This window comes from Anser brachyrhynchus, assembly GCF_964034855.1.
Source record: "Anser brachyrhynchus genome assembly, chromosome: 9".
Taxonomy (NCBI): domain Eukaryota; kingdom Metazoa; phylum Chordata; class Aves; order Anseriformes; family Anatidae; genus Anser; species Anser brachyrhynchus.
The window spans coordinates 20043139-20068070 of record NC_137703.1 but is presented as its reverse complement, the minus strand read 5'-3'; the positions used below and the strand labels follow the sequence as shown (position 1 = coordinate 20068070).

General features: G+C 36.5%; 1 protein-coding gene across 9 annotated transcripts in view; it reads right to left on the bottom strand.

Moving 5' to 3' along the window:
- The window catches only part of CLSTN2 (calsyntenin 2), a 344598-nt gene that overhangs the window by 35598 nt on the left and 284068 nt on the right, over positions 1 to 24932 (bottom strand). For all 9 annotated transcript variants that reach the window (XM_080605191.1, XM_080605195.1, XM_080605196.1 and 6 more), the window contains one exon: positions 1197 to 1359. In XM_080605191.1, coding sequence (XP_080461317.1) covers positions 1197 to 1359 — 163 coding nt within the window. The remainder of the gene's footprint in view (positions 1 to 1196; positions 1360 to 24932) is intronic.

The window sequence follows — 24932 nt, the reverse complement described above, 5'->3', positions numbered from 1 at the left end:
GAGATGGAAGCCTGCAAATACCAGTTAGGCAAGATCAGTGGATCAGTGTATATTTGTACAAATGTATAGGATTGGTGTCATGCTGATTAGCTAGCTATCATAATACTTATCTGAGTGATCAATATTTATCAAATCTTGGTTTTAGGACTAGTGTAGCTTTATTCTGCATGTTGTCACTGAAGTAAAGACTGGATCTTTACCCCCAGAGTGTTCATAATCTAACAGCTGGACTTGCTTCTAATAATATTTACACTGAATAGCTCTGTCATAGATAAGATATCCAAATTTTGCTAATAGAATATTGTAAAGGAGCAGAGATCAAACTAGCAAACAAGGTAACAAGAAGAGAGAATAAGAACCAACATTAAAGAGTGGGGAAGAAATCTATACGAAAGCATTTTGTCCTAATTGTACAGTTTGCTTCACTTCATACTTTGCTGTTGTCTTAAGTGAAAACAAGACAGCATAAACAGAGATCAACATGGAAGGGTAAAGAAGAGAACTTCACAAGAGCAGATGAGCAGAAAAAGAGGACTGCTTCAAGTATAAAGCAGAGAACACAAAAGAAAACAGATGCCAGTCACGTAAGGACAAGACAAAAGAATGAGAAGAGAGGTATTACAAACGCAGAAAACAGGGAAAATTAATACTTAAGTTAAGGCCCATACATGTATGGCTTTGGGGATGTGACTTCTGGCTTTACTTTACTCTCACTTTCATGTCTGTAACAGGGTGAACTGATTAAATTAGTGGAATTACTGGTGATGTACATCCTATGTGAAGAGTGCAGGATTGGGCCATGTTGTTAAAGCAACAACAGAAATCTGATGCAGAGATTGAAAGGAGGAGATAGGTGGAGTTGTAGGAGGAGATTAAGTTCTTTAGAGTAATATTTAGATAGTTTGCTTAAAGTCGGAGACCGAGGGAAGTAATTAAAAATAGTGAAGAGAAAGATAAACAAAATAATCTTTCACATTAAATATACAAACTGGATTCAATACTTCTTTAGAGGATGGAAATGCAAAGCCTGCTAATGTCCTATCCATTTTATCCTTGGACTTGATTAATTATTAACTCTGGATTTACTTCTATTTTTATACCACAAACCTTTTAGTAACTAATTTACTATTCAAGCAGGGAGACAAATTAAGCTCATTGTTCTTAATTCAAAATTCTACTATCTACTATCACATTACCTTGCCAACAAGCACCGATTGTCAGCTGCATGGCTATGTGTGAAGGGTGGATGGGCCAATCGTTGGTCACAAGATAAGGTTCGTATGTTGTTCCATCCATATATAAGGTAACAACGGGAAACTCAACATTGACAACATAGTAATGCCATTCTTTATCACAAATCTGAAAGACAGAATGCAAGAGAAAAGATTACATAGCACTTACTGTCTGGTGACTAATGGTCATATCTCATACTCTTTTAAAATTGTATTGTTTCCAAATTTCACTCATAGAAAAAAAAGTTATTACAATTTATATATTGTTAAAATTAATGAAAGTGTGAAAAAATGGTGATACTTACATTATACATGAAGAATATATTTGATCAAGAACAAGGCATGGATGAAACAGAAAAATCAGACAATTCAGTACTTGTTCTCTATTTTCACATTTGTTAATACATAAGATTAGTTTCCTAGTGTCTTTATTGACATTTGAGAACACAAAACTGCAGGTACTTGGGATGTTTTGGCAGCTACTGGGGATCCTTGTTAGCTTCAAATTAAGAAAATACATAGCACTTAGACATTATATTGTATTATCAATGGTTTGATTCAATTGCCATTATAAGTATTGCATTAGTATTTAGAAAGTCCTGTTCAGGGTATCAGGACCTTCACTGTACTAGAAGGATTTCTGTTGTGCTCTGTACACACACACATGAACTCAGTTCAAGTAGTCTGTCTTCTTGATTTGGGCAGACAACCCAAATCTTCTCCATGCTTCCTGTTTTATTTAGTCTGAAGCTTTTCCCCAAGTATTCTGCAAAATGAGGACCTATATAGTTTCACTTATCTACATCAGTATCGAAAAGCAACAGCCACAGTTACACTGTACTTTCAAGGTGAGAGTATCAGTGTCAAATTCACATGATTTTCTGAGCTGGATAACCAGAGATTACTGTGAGATTGTCAAATTCTGTTTTAGTTCAAAAATGTACCAGTGTCTCTGAAGACAGAAGTCTAGTGTGTAAATACCACTTCCTGCCCAATTCATTTTTTTTCTCATTTCTTGTATCTTTCAGATTTAAAAGTTCAAAAAAATAAATCATGGCAAATTGGTAGAATGGGGGATGTTTTTAAAAATAAGTTACATATTATAGTTACAGTTTAAAAATAGTTACAGTCATCTTACTTTCAATTCTGCAGAGATGTTTGTTTTGATGTATTAAGAAACTGAAGTGCTTGAATGCAGATATCCTTGCTGTTTCATAAAGGCAAGCAGAAAAGTGACGTTTAAGCATAACACTGTCCTTGGCCAGGTTAAGTGCTATCTGCTGCAGTATCTGCCCTTTGAAATCAAAAGCTAATGTTTCGTTCCAGAAGACATTTCAACAAGAACTTAATCACTTCTATTTCAAACGGATACATTTATTACTGCAGACATCACAGCTCCACAGCAAGAGATAAATGCACTAAAGGGGCTGCTAGTCTTCCTGTTGTAAGCAGTAGACAGCACAAATGTTTTCTGAAGGTTAAATGAACTGAAACCAAAATTGAAAGTAAATAAATTGGAAGACTGAAAACTTTATTGAACAAACAGCAATCACGAATACTATTATGCAGTCCTCCCTTTCAAGGAAAAACAGCTTGTCAAGTTTCCTGACCTGATCATTAGACTGTGATGCGTCATAGCCCCATGTGTCACACATTTTATATAAAACAAAATGAATGCTGTGCCTGAGTTTGAGAGAACTTGTGTGATAAAAACTACAGGGGTTGATATTTCACATTTTTCAGACAACTGCCTCAGAGCATTTCTTTTTGCAGCCCTTAACTACATCAGTTGGAATGTCCCAACTATTACATGAGTGAGCAATCCTGACATTTAACCAAAGCAAGAACACTAATGTGGCATCAACAAACATTCTGGGGTGTCATATACATGGAAGCGTGGTAATGTATAGCTAGTTTGATTGCTCTAGTGACTGACCAATAAGGCAGTTACATTTTCTGAAGAAAATGCTGTCTGGAAACACACGATTACAAAATCACCACAATTCAAGAGTCCAGCAACTGGTCTCCAGTGCTTCCACGAAAAATCCAGATGTCCAGCTGCAGATTTCCACAGCTGACAAACTACTAACTGACCTTATTTTTTCTGGTACATCCTGGAACATAAGATACAGCAATTCTAGACAGTTTGTTAAAGTCCTCAAAGTATCACTTGTATGTTTTTCCTTAAATTTCAACACATAGATACAACATTTTTAGGGGAATATAGGCACTTAAAATCTCAGCTTGGTGAGATCTCAGCTTACTGAGATTTCAAAAGCACCCAAACTGTTTAGGTTCTTAATTCTATCAAGAATTAAGCTGTCTCTCAAGATAGCTTAGGTACTCTGACACAAGTACACACCACCAAACTATCTTTAAGAATATGCACAGAGTCCTGGTGTAAAGTCAAATATTCTACAAGGTAGCAGTAGAATTATTTAAAAACTCTGGAATACATCCCAGCCACTCAGTAGAAGTATTTCATGCCTGGCCATTTCACAGGCAACAAAATAATGAAATAAATAATTGCAGAGTGCAATTTGTTATGCTGTCATTTCAGACACCTTCTTCACCTTGTTAACATAGGAAGCCAATTTTTCCCCTGCCTGCATGCATTCCACACTGGCAACAGAATGTAATGATTGTGGTGAAACTATAAAAATAAAATGATAAAATATACTAGTTTGGCAAATAAAGAAATTGTAATCATGTAAAGTAAGAACTTTATTAAAAAATCTAATTTATAAAGCTATCTTAATGAGATAAAATTGCTGATGAGCAAGCTTAGCTTTCAAAGATTGCTGGATCACTAGGCTGGTATAATCACTTTATCATGTCAGTCTACCTCTGAAATATATTAATCAAATCACAATGAATTAACCAGTTTGAAGTCTCAGTGATCACTACAAGTCATTACATGGGAATATGTTTTCATGAAATGGAGGAAAATAGATGCAATACAGTCTATGAAGTAAGTTTCTCAAGACATGAAAGCTCTTATCTTCTGAAGAAGAATTTTCTGGTTTATATTGGAATGGTTAGGAATGGATTGAAAACAGTGTTTTGGTTTGAGAAGCATACAGCAACTAGAAAGAGGCTTCCTTGGTCTGCAAAACATCTCCTTTTATGGCTTTGTATATAAGGGCCAGACAGGCACACACGAGAACATGTCCTTTACAGCTTACACTCCTGGGCTGTCCTCATTGACCTGTTTGGCTAGATACACGGACAACCCATACTTCAAGAGGTGTCCTAGTGCTTCAGTTTAGCAACAAACAGCCATGCATATTCGCAAACCTCTGACTAGCTTCCTAAATGATCCTTACATTTTTGCCAGCTACATTCAGTAGACAACTGAGTTGGCCACACAAACAGCTCTGCACATCTTGTCAGTGCTACTTAGTGCATGTTTTGGGTCTATCCCTTTAGAGCTGAGAAAGCAGTTATTAATTCCATTACTTCCATCAAATGTATACGGCTTTTTTCAAGTTTACACTCCTTTCAATCCATTTTTAACAGAAAGATGTTTTGTATTTATACCAGCTTTGATGGGAAGTCTAGAGAGTCGAGAGAATACAGGAATTTGTGCATTTATTTCAGACTGGCTACTCCCATGGACTTCACAAAATGGAATTTCTAGTATGGAGGTAGTTGTAACTATGCAACATTATCGCAAGTCCTCTTCCAAACTAGCTTTATGCTTTTGGAGAAGCTAGATGGAGGTAGAGGCAGAACAAACTCTGGATAAGCAAGGCCTCTTGGAAAACTTGCTGTCCCCTACCCCATAGTGTTATTTCCTTTACTCCACTCGTACTTACCTAGTGACAGCTTCCAAATACTTTTCTGTTTATTGCTGACGACTAATGTGAGCTGGGAGGGAAACAGAACTCTTTGGCAAAACAGATTTTTAAAAATCCCTACTAGAAATAAACAATCCAAAATTATAAATTCTCTGTGGAGAAAAATCCTAAATTACTTGTTTACATTAATTATGATATTTCACTGTAAACGTACTTTAGATTTAAATGAGAAATGTAAAACAAATTAAAAAAGAAAAAAAAAAGGTGAAGGGACAAACTAACACTTTTCATTTAAAATGCAGAAAGGTACTTTGAACCTAGCTGGAGCACTTTCCCATCTTTAGTGTTTACAACTATGCTGATACTACCCTAATCACAATGAAAGAAAAGATAGGAAAATTTGATTGTGAAAAGATTGTGAAAATTTGTAAACATGCAGAAACAACTGAGGCTCTGCATTTTTATCTCATTTCATTCGAAGAGACAACAAATGCAGGGAACCTCCCTTTGATCTCACGCTTAAAGGCTTTAGCAATATCCACTCAGTTACAGCACCCAGATCAAACCCTCTGCCCTGTTCTGAAAGCAGCCCCATGCTTTGTGAATCTGCTTCAAAGCAGAGCACCCCTTACAATGGTTCAGAATACAGAACACAGATGATATCTGAATGGGGATATATGGTTATTATTTTTTGTTTAAAAAGAAATACCACATTTTTCTTTCAATCTGCAAAATAATCCTTTCTAAGAGAGCTTTTTAAAATTTTACAAATTTTGCCTTTCATCTTTTTTGTTGGTGACACAAAATAGACATTTAAATGGTTCCAATGTATTTAGATAGAAACAAGATCACATTTTTATAGTACTGAGCAGAAAGCACTGTACTGAATACAAACAGGGAGCTCGAAGGTAACAGATTTAAAGATTTCAAAAGACAGTTTCATTGCACCTTTCACAAAGACTAACGGAGTAGTGCTATTACAAGAAAGAAAGCCTGAAAGAGAAAAATAAGCTATTAATTTGGAAACGTTGCAGTGGAATTCCAGTAAAAGCTAAAAAGTTACATGCATTTGCATGTTGTTCCCTCCCCCCCCCCAAAAAAAAAAAAAACACTGTTGTACATCAACATATGCCAATGAAAATAAAATTTTCTAAGAGCTATAAGCAGTTATGCACAAGGTTACCAAGTTTTGCATGAAGGCAGTCCAAAGGTGAGCTTTCTTCTGTCTCATTTTGGGGTTTATAGCTTTGTCTTTGATTAATGGGAATTTTAAAGACATTGTTGAATGTGTTTTTAACTGTTACTTTAGAAACTCATCTAGAATCTTCATTGTTTTGCTATTATGAGTTCTCATCCAGAAATTTCTACTATTAAGGCATGCTAGTTATATATTATATATATCTTGGGGCATCGCTTTTGCTATTGTTCTGCTGCTGTCTTGATAAGTCTTTGCCTTAAATTCAATAGCAGAGCTACCTGCAAAAGCTGATTAAGTAATACAGGGAAATAAGTTACATAGTCAACTTATCTCTTTTCTCATTGCCTATAAGAACCTTATGATTTCTTTGTGTGTTTGTTGTTGTTATTGTTTGTTTGTTCCATTATTCCACCACCACCACCAAAGGATACGCTGCTAAACACATCCTGGTGCAGATTGCAAGTATGTAGTTCAGTATGCAGATATTCAGTATTCAGGATGTGCTTACTTCACTGGATACCTGGGCTACACAGTGCATTTCTGCTTTGTAATACAATGAACAAAATATATTTCTGCTGTGAATATGCAGGCTTTATAGTCAAAATTTACTTTTGTGAGAACCAACAGATATGCACTTCAAGTTGGCTTTGTCCTACAGTGTAATCTGCTAGTTTATTCATTTTGGGGAAGAGCTATTGAAAATGAACAAAAGCAAAGTGCAAACAGATTAATCAAATTCATCCAGTAATATAAATTGTTATGTCTTGTAGTATTATTTATTCTATCCCAGTAATAGGCTCTTTGCATTAGCACTTATCTGCTTGTTCTCCCTCTGCCTTTACATTTTAATATCCAGATATTTGCCACGTGTGTTGGCTTTATTTAATCTAAGAACTGCTGAACTGAAAAGGATTTAAGCATTTGAGGAAACGGGTCAGCATATACTAGACCACTAAGTGGAGCTGTTCAGATTGCAAATCTGTCCCTAATAAATCCACAGCCTCTTCAGAAAATTTTAAATAAAACTCTACAATATTCATATTATGGCTGGATTTTTTTATTATTATTTTATTATTTATTTATTTTGATAATCTCTTTGGGTTTCCCTTTCTACATTAATTCTTTAGCAGGTCTTTCACATTACACTTTCTTCAGTCTGCAAAATCAGTATGTCCTGCCTCTGAGCTGGCAATAGGTACAGTATGTATGTAGTAATAAAGGCACAATAGAAGAAAAGTACACTGTATATGGGAAAAGAAGGAATCAATATACTCTGACGAGTTAAATTAACGGGTGATAGATTGCAAAGCAGCATCACAATCTCCGAGGCCAGTGGTTTTTTTTGTTGTTTTGTGGTTTTTTTTTCCATAAGAATACTGTTGTAGACTTATCCTCCACATAAAACTTGCAGTTTGAATCCTAGCTTGTATAGTGCTGCTCCACTTTGATCACATAGCATCACTGAACAAGTTCTGAGACTCTGACAGCTGGTGGCAGGCAGTGAAGGAAAAAAACAACAACAACAAAACAGGTTGCTTTGCTCTGGACCAGTGCTTTTATGCCCATGAGACTAGAGCATCACCTCCTCTCTACCAGTTGTTAGCAGTACTGGTTGTTACATGGAGTAATTTGTACTCCTTCGTGAGGAAGCTTTTCTATAGCTACTATCTGTATCGGAAGTTGGATTTCTCTCATACATAATCTGATCTTATGTAAGCTTCAAATATGTGAGTGAACTTGGAAAATGAAATAAACTTTCTTCTACATTTGTTTTAAATGTATGGCTTAGAACTAGCTCTCAGGGACCTTAATACAACATATCTCCTGATATTTGTATTTTAGTGCCATGTAATTCTGAAATTGTAAAGCAATGCATACAACCAGTCCTAGAATAAAGACGACTGAACATTGTACAAATTAATCCCTTCTTTCTGGAACCTCAACTGAGCGTAAGAGGAACACTAGTGACAGAAAGCAGCAAAAGAGAGACTACTCTGCTCTCAATAACTCTTAAGCAAGTTATTGCTTCATCACAGGACTTTCAGTGACGAAACGGGAATTCAGCTTGTATTCCCTACCTTTGGTTGCATGTGTAAAAGGAAGAGAAACCTCCTGGAGTTTTCACAGATGGTGTAGGAAACAACCCTAAGTTTTGTCTGCTATCCTTAAGAAAATATTAGTAGATCATGTTATTAGAATACCTTGAGTTCTGGTATTTATTATGCAGTATGATTTGACATGCCAAACAGTAAAGTGTGGATACCCATTATATCATTTAGAAAATATGGTACCATCTTCTAACAATTTTTTCTTCTTGAGAACTACCTCAGGAACTGAGAACTACCTCAGGAATTGCTAACTCCAGACTAAGCTCCAAAGCAATTTGAGATGAAACTTTTTCACGGTGAGGGTGACAGAGCACTGGAACAGGCTGCCCAAGGGGGTTGTAGAGTTTCCTTCTCTGGAGACATTCAAAACCCACCTGGACACGTTCCTGCGTGACCTGATCTAGATGTTCCTGCTTTGGCAGGGGGACTGGACTAGATGATCTTTCAAGTTCCTTTCCAATTCCTAACATTCTGTGATTCTGTGTGAAAGCCAATTCTTGAAAATGCAGTTACGTAACATGCTTGTCAAGTATTCCTCTTTATAGTTACTGATGTTCACATAGGAAATACCTTGTTGCATTTTATCTGAAATGCCTGTTTACTCCGTAGTGACAAATAAAAGTAAGACCTTTTTCTTGGCTCTTTTCCCTCCATGTACGTTCGAATGAATGGAGAAGGAAGAGCATGCACTTAAAAGATGAGTCTGTATTTAGTACCAGACTTGCAGCTGTAAGACATGTTTTGATCTTTGATTTTCCTGAGATAAAAAGCTGAATCTTGCAGAACTTTGAAGTGTAGTTTATTTTGAGGTTGACTGAAACAGCAAGTAACTTTCATCTTAAAGAAGGTGATGAATAAAAACACTGCAGTCACCCTGTGGCAACTGAGGCAAGCATTTTATTACTGTGATTAAGTTTTAATCTGAATTGTGTATCATCCTCAATTTAAAAGAGCCAAGTATGTAGATCTGACTCTGAGTTTCTCAACATTTATTATTTGGTCTTGTCTAAACTACCTGCCCTGTGTGCTAAAGAGGGGATGTTAATTGTAACATTGACCTCTTTGCTAGATAGATTCTTGGAGTCTCTATTGTGCTGTTGGTGTTCTGCCAGGCTAAGTAGATCACTGTCTTTCATCACTGTATTCTGTGCCCTCTTCAGTAATCAAAATATCCACTGTTACTGCACTGTTTAATGAAGCCAACTTATTCCAACTATATATGACACTTGAGGCATCTGGAAACAAACCTTCAGGGTATAAAAACTGAGGAATTAAAATGGAATTAAAAAATTGAATGGTAAGACTTAATTTACTGAAGAATAAGAAAATAAAAGACATCTCACAGCTTCTCATTTCACAGTCTGCTGATAGAATCTCATATGATATCATTGCTGGCCCTTTCCCATGAGAAGGCATTCCATTTTAAAATAGATCTGATTATTTACTTGGATAGATCCTTCTCCTGTCTTACTCTCAAAAGTGACTAGAATACTCTGTACCATACCTAAAGACTTTTACATTAATGTAAGACTGAGAGGTGAGTGGTTGGAAAGGATAAGTTAAAAACTGTTCAGTAGTTCCATACTTCCTATAATAATATAGGAAAATTATAAATATGTATGTATGTATAATATATATAAATATACTAAGGTATACATACACACAGATTTTTTTTTTCTTATTACAAACTAGAGTCAAATAAATTTAAAAACAAGCTTGCAGAACAGTTATGGATTTCGGAATTTTCAAATAAGAACATAATATTCATGGTCACTAGTGGGGTCCCTCAAGGCTCCATGTTAGGGCCAGTCCTCCTCAATGTTTTTATAAATGATTTGGATGTAGGACTAGAAGGTGTTTTGAGCAAATTTGCCGACGACACCAAACTTGGAGGAGTTGTGGACTCGGCTGAGGGTGGAAAGGCCTTGCAGAGATCTGGACAGATTGGAGAGCTGGGTGATCATCAGCCACATGAAGTTTAACAAAAGCAAGTGCCGTGTCCTGCACCTGGGAGGGGGCAACCCTGGCTATACGTACAGACTGGGCGACGAGACGCTGGAGAGCAGCCCCGCAGAGAGGGATCTGGGGGTTGTGGTTGAGAGCAAGTTGAATATGAGCCAGCAGTGTGCCCTGGCAGCCAGGAGGGCCAACCGTATCCTGGGGTGCATCAAGCACGGCATTGCTAGTCGGTCAAGGGAAGGGATTGTCCCGCTCTACTCTGTGCTGGTGTGGCCTCACCTCGAGTACTGTGTGCAGTTCTGGGCACCACAGTACAAAAAGGACACTAAACTGTTGGAGAGTGTCCAGAGGAGGGTGACAAAGATGGTGAAGGGCCTAGAGGGGAAGACATACAAGGAGCGGCTGAGGTCACTGGGCCTGTTCAGCCTGGAGAAGAGGAGGTTGAGGTGAGACCTCATCGTGGTCTACAACGTCCTCGTGAGGGGGAGTGGAGAGGCAGGCACTGACCTATTCTCCGTAATCACCAGTGATAGGACCCACGGGAACAGTGTCAAGCTGAGGCAGGGGAGGTTTACGCTGGACATCAGGAAGAGGTTCTTCACCGAGAGGGTGGTCGCACACTGGAACAGGCTCCCCAGTGAAGCAGTCACTGCACCAAGCCTGTCTGAATTTAAGAAGAGGTTGGACTGTGCTCTTAGTCACATGGTCTAAACTTTTGGGTAGACCTGTGCGGTGCCAGGAGTTGGACTTGATGATCCTTATGGGTCCCTTCCAACTCAGGATATTCTACGATTCTATTAATATTATTGCTGTAATGTCAACATGGTATAATCACTGAGATGAATAAACCCTAAACAGCTCAAAAAACCAATAAGAATATTTCCTTAGACCCCTTTGCAGTATCCTACCAGTAACCAGTCTCTTATTGTAGTTATAAAGACTTCAGGGTACTTTCACAGCATGTATCAGAACAGATCAATTTCAAAACTGTTAAAATAAAAAACATAAATAAAAATGATCCAAAGATATATAAAAAAGAAGTGATCCAATGTGCATCTGAAGATACACAAAAAGCTTTCTCAAAATAATATTAACTGAGTTACACTGAAATTGAAAATTATTGTACTGAAATATAACTAACAGAACTCTCAACTGTTAACTATAATATTAAATATAATTATTATTGATATTTTTTCAGTTACATAATAACAAAGTCTTGGTAGTTAACATAAAGTGAAGTAATTTGTGTAAGTAGATCCCATAAGTAAGATCCCATAAGAAATAATCACAGGATTAGGAAGTAATTTATTGATTATTTCTCACTGATAACTATTTTTTCCTGGTCATTAAACTTTGTCCCTCTAATCCCCCTGCCCTCAAGAAAGTAAACATTGGGTATTGTATTGGAACCCAGTGTTTTGAATCAGGCCACCCCTCATTCCGGTCATTCTAGGCTGGTGGGGTCTTTGAATGAGAGTACACAGTGAGTGCAGCTGAAGTGGCGCCCTGTTTCAGAAGCGATACTCCCTACTCGTTAGGCTGTCAGAAATCATTTCCCAGTGAAGGAGGCAACACTGATTTCAGCAGAAGTTATTAAGCCACAATGTGAGTAGATCAATTAAATAAGCATTTAGCAACTTTCTCTGGTGTTCTTTAAATAAATTTTTAAAAGGATTCTGTGTTGGTTGCTCTTTGTTCTTCTAATACCCATTACTTTTAACAGCTTCACTGAACAGTAACTCAGACTGGTAGAGTTATTTTCCTTCTTTCCTTTTTATTTCTTTCCTTTTTTTCTAATAATCTAATTTTCTAATAATCAATGAATAAAAGGCAGAAGAGTACCCTGATGTAAGTGGGCTGTAAGGTCAAACAGCACTCAGCAGTTCAGCTGTTTGTCTCTGCCAGACATTTGTGCATTTCTGTGTGCATTCTACATGGAAAAAGTTCCCAAATCAAAACATAACATGGTAGGAAATTAAAACAAAAGAATCCACAGTAAATACCCAAAATTCACTCTGCACATTAGTATCACAACAAGCTGTGAGTTCAAAGTCAACTTTCTAGCTGATTTATGCATGCTGGCTTTTCCTTCAAAATTGTTTTCCAAATATTATACAGCATATATTTGAGATTTAGAATATATCCAGTTGAGGTTTTATGTCTGATGCTCCTATTATCACAAAACTTCTGTAAATCTCAAAAGAACTACTCAAAATTTGTCAATAAATCACTAGCTGAATGATTCCATACCGTTTACAATCCCATGTCCTTAATAAATCAAATATTTTTTTTTTTAGGAATACTCAGGTGAATATTTTTGAATTTTATATTCATCCATCAACATAGCTGGAAACTAAAAGGTGAGTAAATTGTATGTCTATCAGGGTATACTGGAAGTAGATAACCTCTGTTGTCCACACCTAAAGTAGATAATTTCTTTACATACTCAACTACAGTTGAGTTTTATATGCTAAACTATACCATGACTGATTATGACCAGTTATGTGCTTTTTGATCAGAATGGTATTTTTGACCTAGATACTATACAATTTATTCTCTCTAGTCTTTATGGATCATAAAAATAAGTACACAGGCTATAAGCTAGTAGGGGCTAGAGGAAATGGCAATGATTTAATTTACCTAATCTAGGTGTTAAATTTGGGTGTGAATTTTAACTGTCTTCACTTCATAAAACAGTTATCTGCTTCCAAAACACTTTCTAATTTAAAGGGAGACAGTTACACTGATGAACTTTTAAAGGTACTCTGAGATGTAGCAGCGAATAAGATGTTTACTGATATTTACTTCGAGACCATACCAACATTCCACACAAGATACTTTCACATATAAAACAATAAATAAAACTTTCAGGTATGATGCAAAGAACTTTGCTTCTGAAATGCAATATGGTCACTGTCAGCATGGATTTGTCCTTTGAAATCTAGTGCTGCAGAGAGCAGGAAAAGAATGGGAAGAAAGAGACATTATACCTCCCACCATGAAATGCTGCAGATTGTCAGGCTCAATAAAATACTTCTTTGGTCCTATCACAGTTGGAAACTGTTTCTTTCTAAATGGAAAGAGCAATCAATATTCTGAGATGAATGCACTTCCTACCTAATAATGAAACATGGCAACATTTTGTTTTTTAAAGATCAAGTTGAATCAAAACCTTATTTAACTAAATATGAGAAATAATAACAACCACCATCACCACCCTGACAAAACAAACACAACAACAACAAAAGAGAAAAAAAAGAAAAAAGAGAAAAAGAGAAAAAAAAAGGAAAAAAAAAGAGCCTAGCCAGAATAAATATTACAAGCTTAATTTTCTTTCTCTAACTTTTAAGGGTTTTTATAGTATTTTAATTTATTTATATCCCAGATACTACATTATGATTTGTCAGAATGAATTTTCTGTTAAACATCTCTTAAATTCAAATTACAGAAAATACTATAAATGTTACACATTCTACATACATTTATGTGCGTCTATATATATGATCAGAGAGAGAAGAAACGCAAAGATTTAGGGAAATAATGTCTTTGAGAATTATTCACAATCTGTACATATTATTACAACTTAACATATAAGAGTAATGTTAAGGAAAAAAATGAAAACCAGCAGATCCTTTGACCTCCTACTTAATTGAAAAAGCCCAAATCTCTCATTTGTTTCCTAGTCTGAAATCTGGACTCTGACTGCAGTTATTTGATTGAAGCTTTCAAGTTAATTTTTTAATTCTAATTCCTTTACAAAGCATGAAGCTGTTTTGTTTCCAAAAGGCACACATTGTGATCATGAATACATCAATGCAAAGTGACCAAATAGATTTGGGATAACTTATTTGTGTACATGGAGGCCCAAAATGTACTAGACTTGCATTCTTGCATTATTAATGTGTCCTTTTAAAAACTGATGTATAAGCACAATCAAACACAAGTTTGGTCCTTTTGAGCAAACTGTCTTTCAAGATAGTTGAAACAAGCCTTTGCTCTTTGAGTTTATGCCAACCTGAAGGCAGCACATGTCAATTCTGCTGTTTCACTTGTGAGGCCCCATCTTTGAATCTGCCTGGAATTTAAACCTTCCATGATTCCTGGGATCTGCCTTCAGCTCAGCTGATACATGCAGGGATTCTGCCTGCTAGATATTTCTGTTCAGAGATTTACAGTGACTTTTTTTTTTTTTCACTCTTTTTTGGGTTCAGTAATATGTATGGTCCACAAAAGGGATTTTGCTCATAAACTAAATTAAATACATGATAACTAGTCTCCTAAAACGTGCATTACAGAACCACGGAAATACTTCTCTATATGCTAATAATAATTAAATACTGAAGTAATTAAAAAAAGATAATAAAGATAATAAATCTTTAAAGATACATAAAACAAGTCCTCCTATTCTTTGCAATTACCATTCAAATAATATACTGGCTTTTACCTTTTTTGTTTTATTTTAACACTGTTTGTTTTCTGAAAACCTGACTGAAATAGTGATACTCAGATGCTAAAGGTTAAGTCAGGCATCTTGACTGCCTGCTGTTCCAAGGCCTGAGATTTCAGGCAGCTGAGAATTCTGGCCCTACTCCTGAAGGGTATTCAATAACTTATTTCTTTCTCACTGAGCAGAAGGAGGCTGCACCGAGAAAAAGGAGTTAGGCTGTCACGTTTCAGAATAGGATGATATATTCTTCCCCTGCTGTTGGTATGTGAACAAATACAATGCTTGTTTCAGTCAGTTATGCAGAGACATTTTGAAGGTGCAGAGTGTGATTAATGCAAACTGCACTCTGGAGACAAAGCAAACAGGCTAGTCATGGCTTGTTTTCTTTTGAGGGGAAACACTAGGGTTCAGCTCCAAAAACTGTTCTGAAGAGATCTCTTTTCTCTCCCCCCTCCTCTCTACCACACATTCCCATGTACATTCATCACTCGCTCTCTTAGACCAACGCACTGACTGCCCATATCTATTCAGACCCAACAGGAAGTACTACGCGTTATTTTTAGTTCATGTAATGAATGCCTTGATATCTCAGTTCTCAGCTACCAAGTGTAAAATACTAGGACTCCCAGCTTGGGTTGTCTGCTCACGGAAGAAAGCCCACCAGAATACTCTCCCAGGCTACTGACCTCTCTTTTGCTGGCTCTCTGAAAATTTTCCATCATCTGGCAAAATCCCTCTTCAAAGGCTTGCTATCTCTGAAGGAAGTATTGACACTACTTGCAATTTTGCAAGGGTTGCTTTAAAGGTACTCACCAAAGGAAGATAGAGCTGACACAGGCACTGAACACCCTTTTACAGTTTCCAAGTTTTGGGAAAGGTGATTTACTTGAAAGATACTTACTCTGTTGAAGGTGCACAGTGCGATTCAGAGATAAAGGAATTCCTGCTCTAACACAACTCTTACATTACATTGATATGATATCTTCAGAGAATCACTTAGTAGTATTCATATGGGAGCCCACTGCTATAATTTTGAATATTGCTGTAGTCTGAGATGGAGGTAGCTATAACTGCAGAAAGACATGTAAGAAATACATAGTCCTTCCCCACACAGATTAGTGTTGTATTTTCTTCAGTTCCAGCAGATAATTAGGACATAATGCAAAGAAAAGCAGATGCTATTCTGTTTTTATTGCAGATGAACGGTGGCAATGAGATGTATTTTGCTACCTTCATAATTTCTATAAAGTGAAGAATGGTTGTTTCTCTATTTATACTCAAAGCTGAGTGAGGAAATTATACAACCAAAATATTATGTATAGTATCTTTACTTAAATGGTAACCACTGGGCCTTTAATTACATAGCTGACCTTTTGTAGCAAGACTGATTATATGTTGTATACCATACAGAGGTAATTAGGTATCAGCTAAATTTGTGACTTTGCCAGGGAATATTATTTAGTAAGTAGACAGTTTTCTTTCAGTACTGATTACAATCATGTTCGTAGTGCTTTTATGGGAGGGAGCAAGTTAGCACCGAGGGTCAGCATTCCAGAATACTTCTGGGTTGACATTAGGGTCATGAAACAAATATACTGTGGGAATGAATTTTCAATATCAGTGTTGCACAAGCCCTAAAAATTTTATGGATATCATTAAAGTAATTATCCAAAAGTTTGAACATTTATTCACAGTTGAGCTGGCTGAAGTTTTCCCTTTGAAACACTGTTTTGCTGATGGAAAGATGGCTGTTGGATTAAAGACATATTCCTAAAATAAAATTACTGTTGCTAGAAATGGGAGAATTGGTTCTTCATGAAAATAATAATAAAATAAATAGCAAACAAACAAAAACAGACAAACAAAAACAGTAGAACAGTGAAAAGTGTTCCTTTTTACTTTTCATAAAATAATTGGATAACTTGGATTGGATGGGACCTCAAGGACCACCTGGGCTCCAGCCCTGTGCCTTGGGCAGGGCCCCCTCCCACCAGCCCAGGCTGCCCTCAGCCCCATCCAGCCTGGCTTTGGGCACTGCCAGGGATGGGGCAGCCACAGCTGCTCTGGGCAGCCTGGGCCAGGGCCTCACCACGCTCTGAGTTAAGAATCTATTCCCAATGTGAAATCTAAATCTACTGTCCTTTAGTTTAAAACTACCCACATAGAATTTCTTTTTTGATTTATTTAACACCAGTAAGAAATATGGGTTTATTTATCTGCAGTTTTGTTCTTTCACATTTTGCTGTGATTCTGCTGATGGCAATTAAGAGAAGGAATGGTGGATACTAAGTGATTCAATTTTCCTTAGGTATCTCAGCAGTACAGTTTGTCTTCCCTAAATGATATCATGTGATTCTTCTGTAAAAATGTGTTCTTGAAACAAAACACAGACTTGTTTTATGGCAGCTACAGCCTCTCTCCTCTGCTTTCTGCACTCTTTTTCTCCTTTTTCCTCTCATCTCTTCACCATCATCCCCATTACCTTCCATTAGTTCTTTCATTATTTTCAAGTTTTCACAGCAAGAACTAAAGCTCTCTATAATATTTCTCTCTTATATGAGATTTATCTCCTATACAAGATCCTCATATTTAACATATCTGTTGTTGCTCTGCTACTTTACTCCCTTCCAACAGTCTCAGTCAGACCCAGGAGTCAGCTTCAGGCTTTTTGAAAGATAGTGCTCCTCCAGGAGGGGATTAGATTGAATTTGCAGTGGGTTCTTTTGTGAAGTACTCATCAATTCAGGATCAACAACACCATTTTAGTGTTTGCTGCTACATTCCATTCAGGGACTGGAAATCACTTGTGACCTATTCAAATACAGTGTGCTAAAGTAAAAATTAATTTATAAAACAGATTAAGCATGCACAGGGATAAGGAAAAAAAAAAAAGAGGCTATGAAGCGATCATGCACCAGAAAGCATTTTTCAGATTAGATATTAGAAAGGAATTATGTCCAAACATACTTAAATCAAATAAATAGTTAAATCAAATAAATAGTAAAATTAACTCTGGCCAGTATTTTTTCTGTGTACCATGAAGTGAACATACATTCTGATTGTATCAATTACTATCAAGGCTGTAAGTCCAATGTAACATTATAAATGTAGATAACTTTAAAAGATAAGTGCTAAAATACATAGGCTGACTCCAATCTTAGATACAGAATTTTTATGCATACCCTATATACCCCATGAACTGTGCACATGCCACGTACATTTTCAGTTGTATGACCTCTTCCTTCTCCTTCTAAACAATGAGATAAGAAGTGTGGTTATGTATGTATAGCATGACATATAGGTAGACTACACTCAGCAAATGAAGAATTTTTGAAATATTAATTAATGATACCTGTGTGTTATCATAGCAGTATCTCAGAATTTGCTTTATTTACCAAAATAAGTGATTGTTTTCTTTGGTTTGTTATTGATGTCCACTGTAGAACCTTACACCACTGAGATACTTTACACCATTGTAAAGGAAAAAAAATGGGCTTGTGTTCTTTGTTCAACTCTAGCTTTTATGCTGTGAACAAAAATAATGTAAGATAGCTGAGTTGTTTTTGCTCTGCACAGAAAACTTCATGTAAATGAAGTTCATGTCAAAATGCCTCCCTTTCCCTCTAACTTGGATAATAGAGCAGATTTATGGATATTAATGGGAGATAGGATAAAACATTGCTATAAAAGTTGTTTTTGAGGGGGAATATTTTCAGGTTTGTCTTTTATAAAAAACATCATTGAAAAATTGCAAGAATATATTCCAAATACATATTTTGATATGTAACTATGCATCTCTTCTCTATCTGTACCTGGAGATCTATATAGAAGATATGTATCTCCTACTGATATTTCTCCTGTATTTACTCTTACTCTTTAAGAATGACAAAACCTCTCCTGAATCATAACCTTTACGTACTACTTTTTTTCATTTAACACTTTTTATCCTCTCACATTTTAGCTTTACAGGAAAAGATTTTGAAGTCTGTGTAAAGGTTTCTATATCCAGTGTTTCCCAGTGATGGCTATATGTTTCTGAATGGTGTGAAGACAGGATGCACTCAGTGCGATAAATCATTTTACTCTGTAACTGTCATGACAAAATCACAGCTGAATGTATAGCTAATTTATTATCATAGAAAAAGCAATTTATCTGGGACAGACAACTATCAAAGTGAACCGATGAGAGATCAACAGTGTGGGGCTGTATGCTCCCCTCAAGTGTACAACATGCATACACCCATCTTTTGGAGCACAGGGGTTGTTCTTTTTTAGGTAGCATTGCAACTGCTGGTTAGGTTAAGAGGACAGCATCACTGGCAGTACAAATTAATAATGTAATTTTAATTAGAGTAAAGCATACTAAAAAAAAAATACAGAAAAGAAACATTGGCTTTTTTTTTTTTACTCTACAGTAAAACTCTACCTAAGCATGTTTCCATAAAACTAAACAACTGTTATGTGTGACACAAAACTGAAAGATATGTGAGAAAGGCATGGTTATAGTTTAATTAGCCAGTGATTAATGTAGGTGCAGATTTATTTTCTGGGCTGACCCTGGATGCCTAAATTCCTAAACAAAACAAGCCACATTACATGGATGGAAAATACAACTGAAACTTCAAATTAGAATGTCTGTAATACGTAAGTACGTTGACAATGAAAACCACTGTAACTGCTTAAATATCTACAGATAAGTCCATAGGTAAATGGTACGTCAGCTTAGGGCCAAGTATTTCTGAAATTAAAACAACTGGTCCTCTTGAGCTAGAAGGTGACAGTCAAGGAGGGGAAGAACACTAATGCAAAGAATCCAAGCATGCAAGCAATCCAAGCATTCAGAAAGATCTCTAATAGCAGTTTTCTGAAGGACACTGGACATTTCCTGTTATCTCTACATACTAAGTTGTATGGTCTTCTATTGCATACACAGTGGAATTAGATTAATGAAATCATTTTGTTTCAGTTGCAATACACTTTTAACTGTGATCCCAACTCTTCTTCTATTTAGCTGAGCACTGGGAGCTAAGTTACTGCAAGAATATTCATTAAATCAGCCATGTTCAGTTAAATATTCAGCACACTCAGAAGACTGAATTTGAAATTTGGGTCTCTGTGACAGCCATGAAGCATTACAGAGTACTCTCACTCATGAGTGCATCCAAATCCAATATCTAAACAGAGTTACTTCAGTGAGGAAGAGTGTGAGGCCACTTACAGAAAGAATAAAAAAATGCCATGTAGGATATAAATCCAATTATAACAACAACAATAAATTGCTCTGGAACAAATCTGAGTCCACAGGTTAATTGGTGTAATGAAAATGAAAGGGAAAAGCCTGTATTTGCAATAAAACAATCATCGTAAGATTGGAAAATAATTAAGCAAGATCCTGGATGCTGTCTAAATTCTTCAGTGTCTTGCATACCATTAATTGTCCATTGGGAAGGATATTAGCTTAGGGCTGGAAAGAACTGTGCACTATCAGCCTCCAGCTTTTTGTGTATTTTTAATAATGAGTGAATATATTGGGGTTGATAGGATCTTAACTGGCTGCTGTGAGGATACTTTAAAAAGCATACAGTATGCTATAATATGATAATGAGTCTTTGTGCAACAGATATGTCATAGTGATGGCGTTTTTGGTCCTTGCTGATGTAGGATTTTTATGACTAATATGTAAAGACACGGAAAAACCACAATAAAAATATTAAAGCTACCAATAATAGTAATACTAAAGCATGCCTGTAATTTTCCTGCAATTATAATTCAAAAAAGTTGCAATTTTCAATTTTAAAGTTGCCCTAGAAACTTTCAGTTTAATTGGAAAACAACTTCTGATATTGGAACTTCTGCTCTACTCCGCTCTCTTGAGACCCCATCTGCAGTGCTGCATTCAGCTCTGGGGCCCCCAGCGTAAGGAAGACATGGACCTGTTGGAGCGGGTCCAGAGGAGGCCATGAGGATGACCAGAGGGCTGGGGCACCTCTCCTATGGAGACTGGCTAAGGGAGTGGGGGTTGTTCAGCCTGGAGAAGAGCAGGCTCCGAGGAGACCTTACAGTGGCCTTCCCGTACCTAAAGGAGGACTACAGAAAGGCTGGGGAGGGACTCTGTCAGGGAGTGAGGCAAGGGGGAATGGTGTTAAACTGAAAAACAGCAGATTTAGATTAGATATTAGGAAGAAATTCTTTACTATGAGGGTGGTGAGGCCCTAGCCCAGGCTGGATGGGGCTGAGGGCAGCCTGGGCTGGTGGGAGGTGTCCCTGCCCAGGGCAGGGGGCTGGAGCCAGGGGGTCTTTGAGGCCCCTTCCAACCAAAGCCATTCAATGATTTTATGATTCCAAAATCCAAGTGAGGCTATTGCTTTTGAATGCCTAAAAAGCTTCTGTAGGCTTCATTTCCTGCTTATAATGAATATGCATATCTAAAGTAAAAAATGTTTTTAAGACATGAAATTATTCATGAGAAAGGTTTCCATTTTCTACTACTACTAAAATATAAATGGATTCACAATTATTTGTAACATAATTAAAGCTGAGATTCTGTTTAATGTTAACTTTTGCAGTAATCCTATCTCTGTCATGCTCTGTCAATGCTCACAGATCCAAGCACATTTTGAAGACTTCATTTCTAATTGGTGGCATTGAACTGACAAACCACACAGTTATTCTGATCTTATTTAAAAGCTGCTGGCATCCCCTTTACCCTTATAGAACACATGGGTTCTGCAGGAAAGACAAGGTATAGATTCTCAGCAGTAGTCACACTGAGAAGCACAGGGCAGATTTACATGGACAGAGGTACTGGATTATAAACCTTAAAGATGTTTCATGTAGCTCTCAGGAGTTTTTTTTTGTTTGGTTGGTTGGGTTTTTTTGTTTGTTTTTTTGTTTTTACTCTTCTGCAGCAAATAAGCCCACTATTATTGTAATAGTTCAATATGGAAATAGATCAGTATCTCCTGAAAGCCTGGTGAATACAGGAATACAGGAAGTGTTTTTTTTTGTTGCTGGTTTTTTTTTTTTTAAATCTATGTAATCCTTTGTATTTCAGGAGTTACTGGACTATTGTAGAATACCAGGCAATTTAACTGAGTCTTTAATCCATCTTGTTTAGGTGTATTAAAAACTCTGTAATGATATTTTTGCTACACAAGAAATTAACTTTATTTGGGGGCCTTGCCATTGTAAGCTTTAAGAGACTAATATTTTGCATTATTTCATGGTGCTACAGACAATTTTAAATTCTTCTTAATTCCATACCAAATTTCTTTCTTGTTATTTTTTTCTCTTTTTTTTATTTGATCAAAAAAACATGTGTTTCACAGTCTAAGTGGCTTGCTGTTCGCAACAGTTCTTCTGCCTTCCCTAGGAAACAAGCATAACTACATATGTGAATATGTAGTTTCTCATGTAATAAGGGCTGAAAGACAACACATAATAGGTATCTCTTTCAGAAGAGCTGGCCTATCTCATCTTAAGTCTCTGGAAAGGGTAGTCCAGTATGAATAGGCTTGAAAATTGTATTGCATGGTAATAAAACTATTATGGTACATAAAAATGAGAAAAATCACAAAATGTAGAATACAAATATGTAGAAACACATCACAATAATTTAAAGTAAATGCAAATAGTTAAATTATAAAATACTTTCTGCAAGCAGTTCAATTTCTTCTTAAGGGTCATAGAAGATTTACAGAGGCACCTAGGCACACTGCATTTCACACTAGGCTGAACTACAGAAATCAGAAGTTCACTAAACTAGGTCAATTTATAGGGAATATTTCAAAGCTTGGCCAAAGGAATATTTGTGCGTCATAAAGCAAGTTCTTGCTAGCCACTGTGTTTTGTTTTTCAAGATTTTGTTGTTAGAAATGATATTTCAGTTGCATTAAAAATATATCTTTAAAAAGCTTCTTTAAATTGGAATCTCAAAGAGTATTTCAGCATTTATCAGTACTGCTGACTCATCCTTGTGCTAGTAAAGGCCGTTTAGAAGTAAGATGCTGAATTAAAAAAAATCAAAGTAGCATTTAAAGATGGAAAATGGTAAATAAGCTGTGTCAGATAAGACAGGGCTAAAATGTAAAACACTTGGGGTGCTGTGAATGCTGCAGCAGCTTTTTGAGTCCTGGAACGATTTCATCACAGTTACAGGATTAGCATGATTCATGTATCATTCATCTCTTACTGGCTTTGTAGGATATAGGTTTGGTGTTTTGTAATTTTCCTTCTGTGGTCTTATCAGGGATGTATGCATATATCAGTGCAGGTCTGCATACCAGTTTGTAAAGAAGTGGTTAAAAGGATGTGGAACTCTTCCGAACATCAAATAAAAATGGACAACTAAACTCCGCAATAAGAAAAGTTAATTTTCAATGTGGCACCATGTTGAAAAGTATCATACTGACAAGCCTGAGGTCCTTTGTGTATAGGTGAAGAACAGTGCATAGTGATGGGGAACGTTTGTGTCTTCCTATCTCCCCAGTGTACCCTTAACCCTCTAGGCTTGAGGAGACTATGTACTTTCCATAAATATTCACTTATTTTCTTTCTCTCTGAGCCCATCAGTAAAGAGTACACTTAGGGCTCTCATAATGTGAACGATCATCTTCGCAGAACTAGATGCACGCAGCTAACCGATTTTGAAAAATCCAACACGTAAGAACAGCTTTCACTCATAACTGCTGTAACTTAATGGGAACAGCTAATTTTACTAAGACAAGGTACAGGTACCAAATTCCTTTCATTTTGCCCGCTAACCATAGAACTTACATTTCCTCAAAAATCAGCTCCTGCTCTATCATGTCCTTGCACAGTAGCTTATTTTAAAAAGTAAATGGAAATGAAGTGCTTGACTGCACAACAGTGCTTTCTACAGGTAGAAGACCCCATTATGTGTAGTCAGTCAACTGGTTAAATGCAAATGGAACCTTGCCTTGCTCCTTCAGCATCTATGTGCATACACAGAGATAGAATGCATCATATTCAGATTTACCTAAATAACCTGCTTTCTCTAGTTCTATTATAGAAGCAATTGTATGAGGCTTTTCCACTGCAGGCTTATTTTGGATTATTCAAAGCAATTTATCTCATCTTAAAAAAGAAACAGTAACTTCTGTATCTGTACTTTTTCCTGATATAGAATGACTCCAGACCATGAAGTTCAGTCCCTATTTTTAAAGGGATCAATACCAATTTTGCCTGTGGGCTGGAAGACTATCTTCAGGGTGATAACATGGGTATAAAACAGAATATAATTTCCCATTGTGAATAAGAATAAATGCATAAAAACGTGCATTCTTGGCTAAGATGCTTTCCCATGCTCAAAGAAATGTTCCCATGCTGCTGATTTCAGGAAAGGAAAAAAAATCTCTTGACTGTCCTCAGTATCAGTATGAGAAATGTAATATCCAAGGCGAAAAGAGTGTGAAATACACTGTGCATTGGCCTATGTAATGTTATGTTTTCCACTGTCACCAAAGGCTTGAATGCCTTGGTTCATTATTCAAACTATTATTTGGTTTTAGTCCCATGAGGGTTAGAGACAACTGTTAAAACAGATAGAAATTGAGGGACAAAGCTCTCACTCTACTGACCAGAAATACAGAACACATGAGAACTGTCACTTATTGCAGAAATTTGACGACCAGAAGAGTTTTTGCTGAGGATGACAATGAGGAGAAGGAGCACTAATTCAAACCTTCATGATAGAGTTGTTAGCAGAGCTCCCTGAAGTGCTTTCAGAAACATTTTTGCATTGACAGGAAGTCAGAAGACTTCATTTTTTTGTTTGTTTTTTACATCTCTAGGGAGAAATTCTGCCACTGTTAAAATTATTCCTTCACTAATTTCAACAGAACTCAATTTCTAATATATGTAATCCATTATAAACTGATCTCTTTTGCAGTTCTGGTATACTTGCATAAAATAATTTAACCGAGGCCAGACAGAGCACAAGTGGCTGAAAAGAAATGTGATTAGTGATGTAAGTTAAGAAGCTGACCAACTCCCCAGTATGCAAGGGTACTTTTGTGCTGTTGAGAGCTCTGAGAGCTCTGTCCCTAACCAGAACCATACCATATGCAGTTATTTCCTGTGTGCAAGAGAAGGCTGTACAATATGACCATTTTCTCAAAAAGAAACCCAATAGCAGGGAACCCTAAAATCAGTCATCACAGCTTTCTA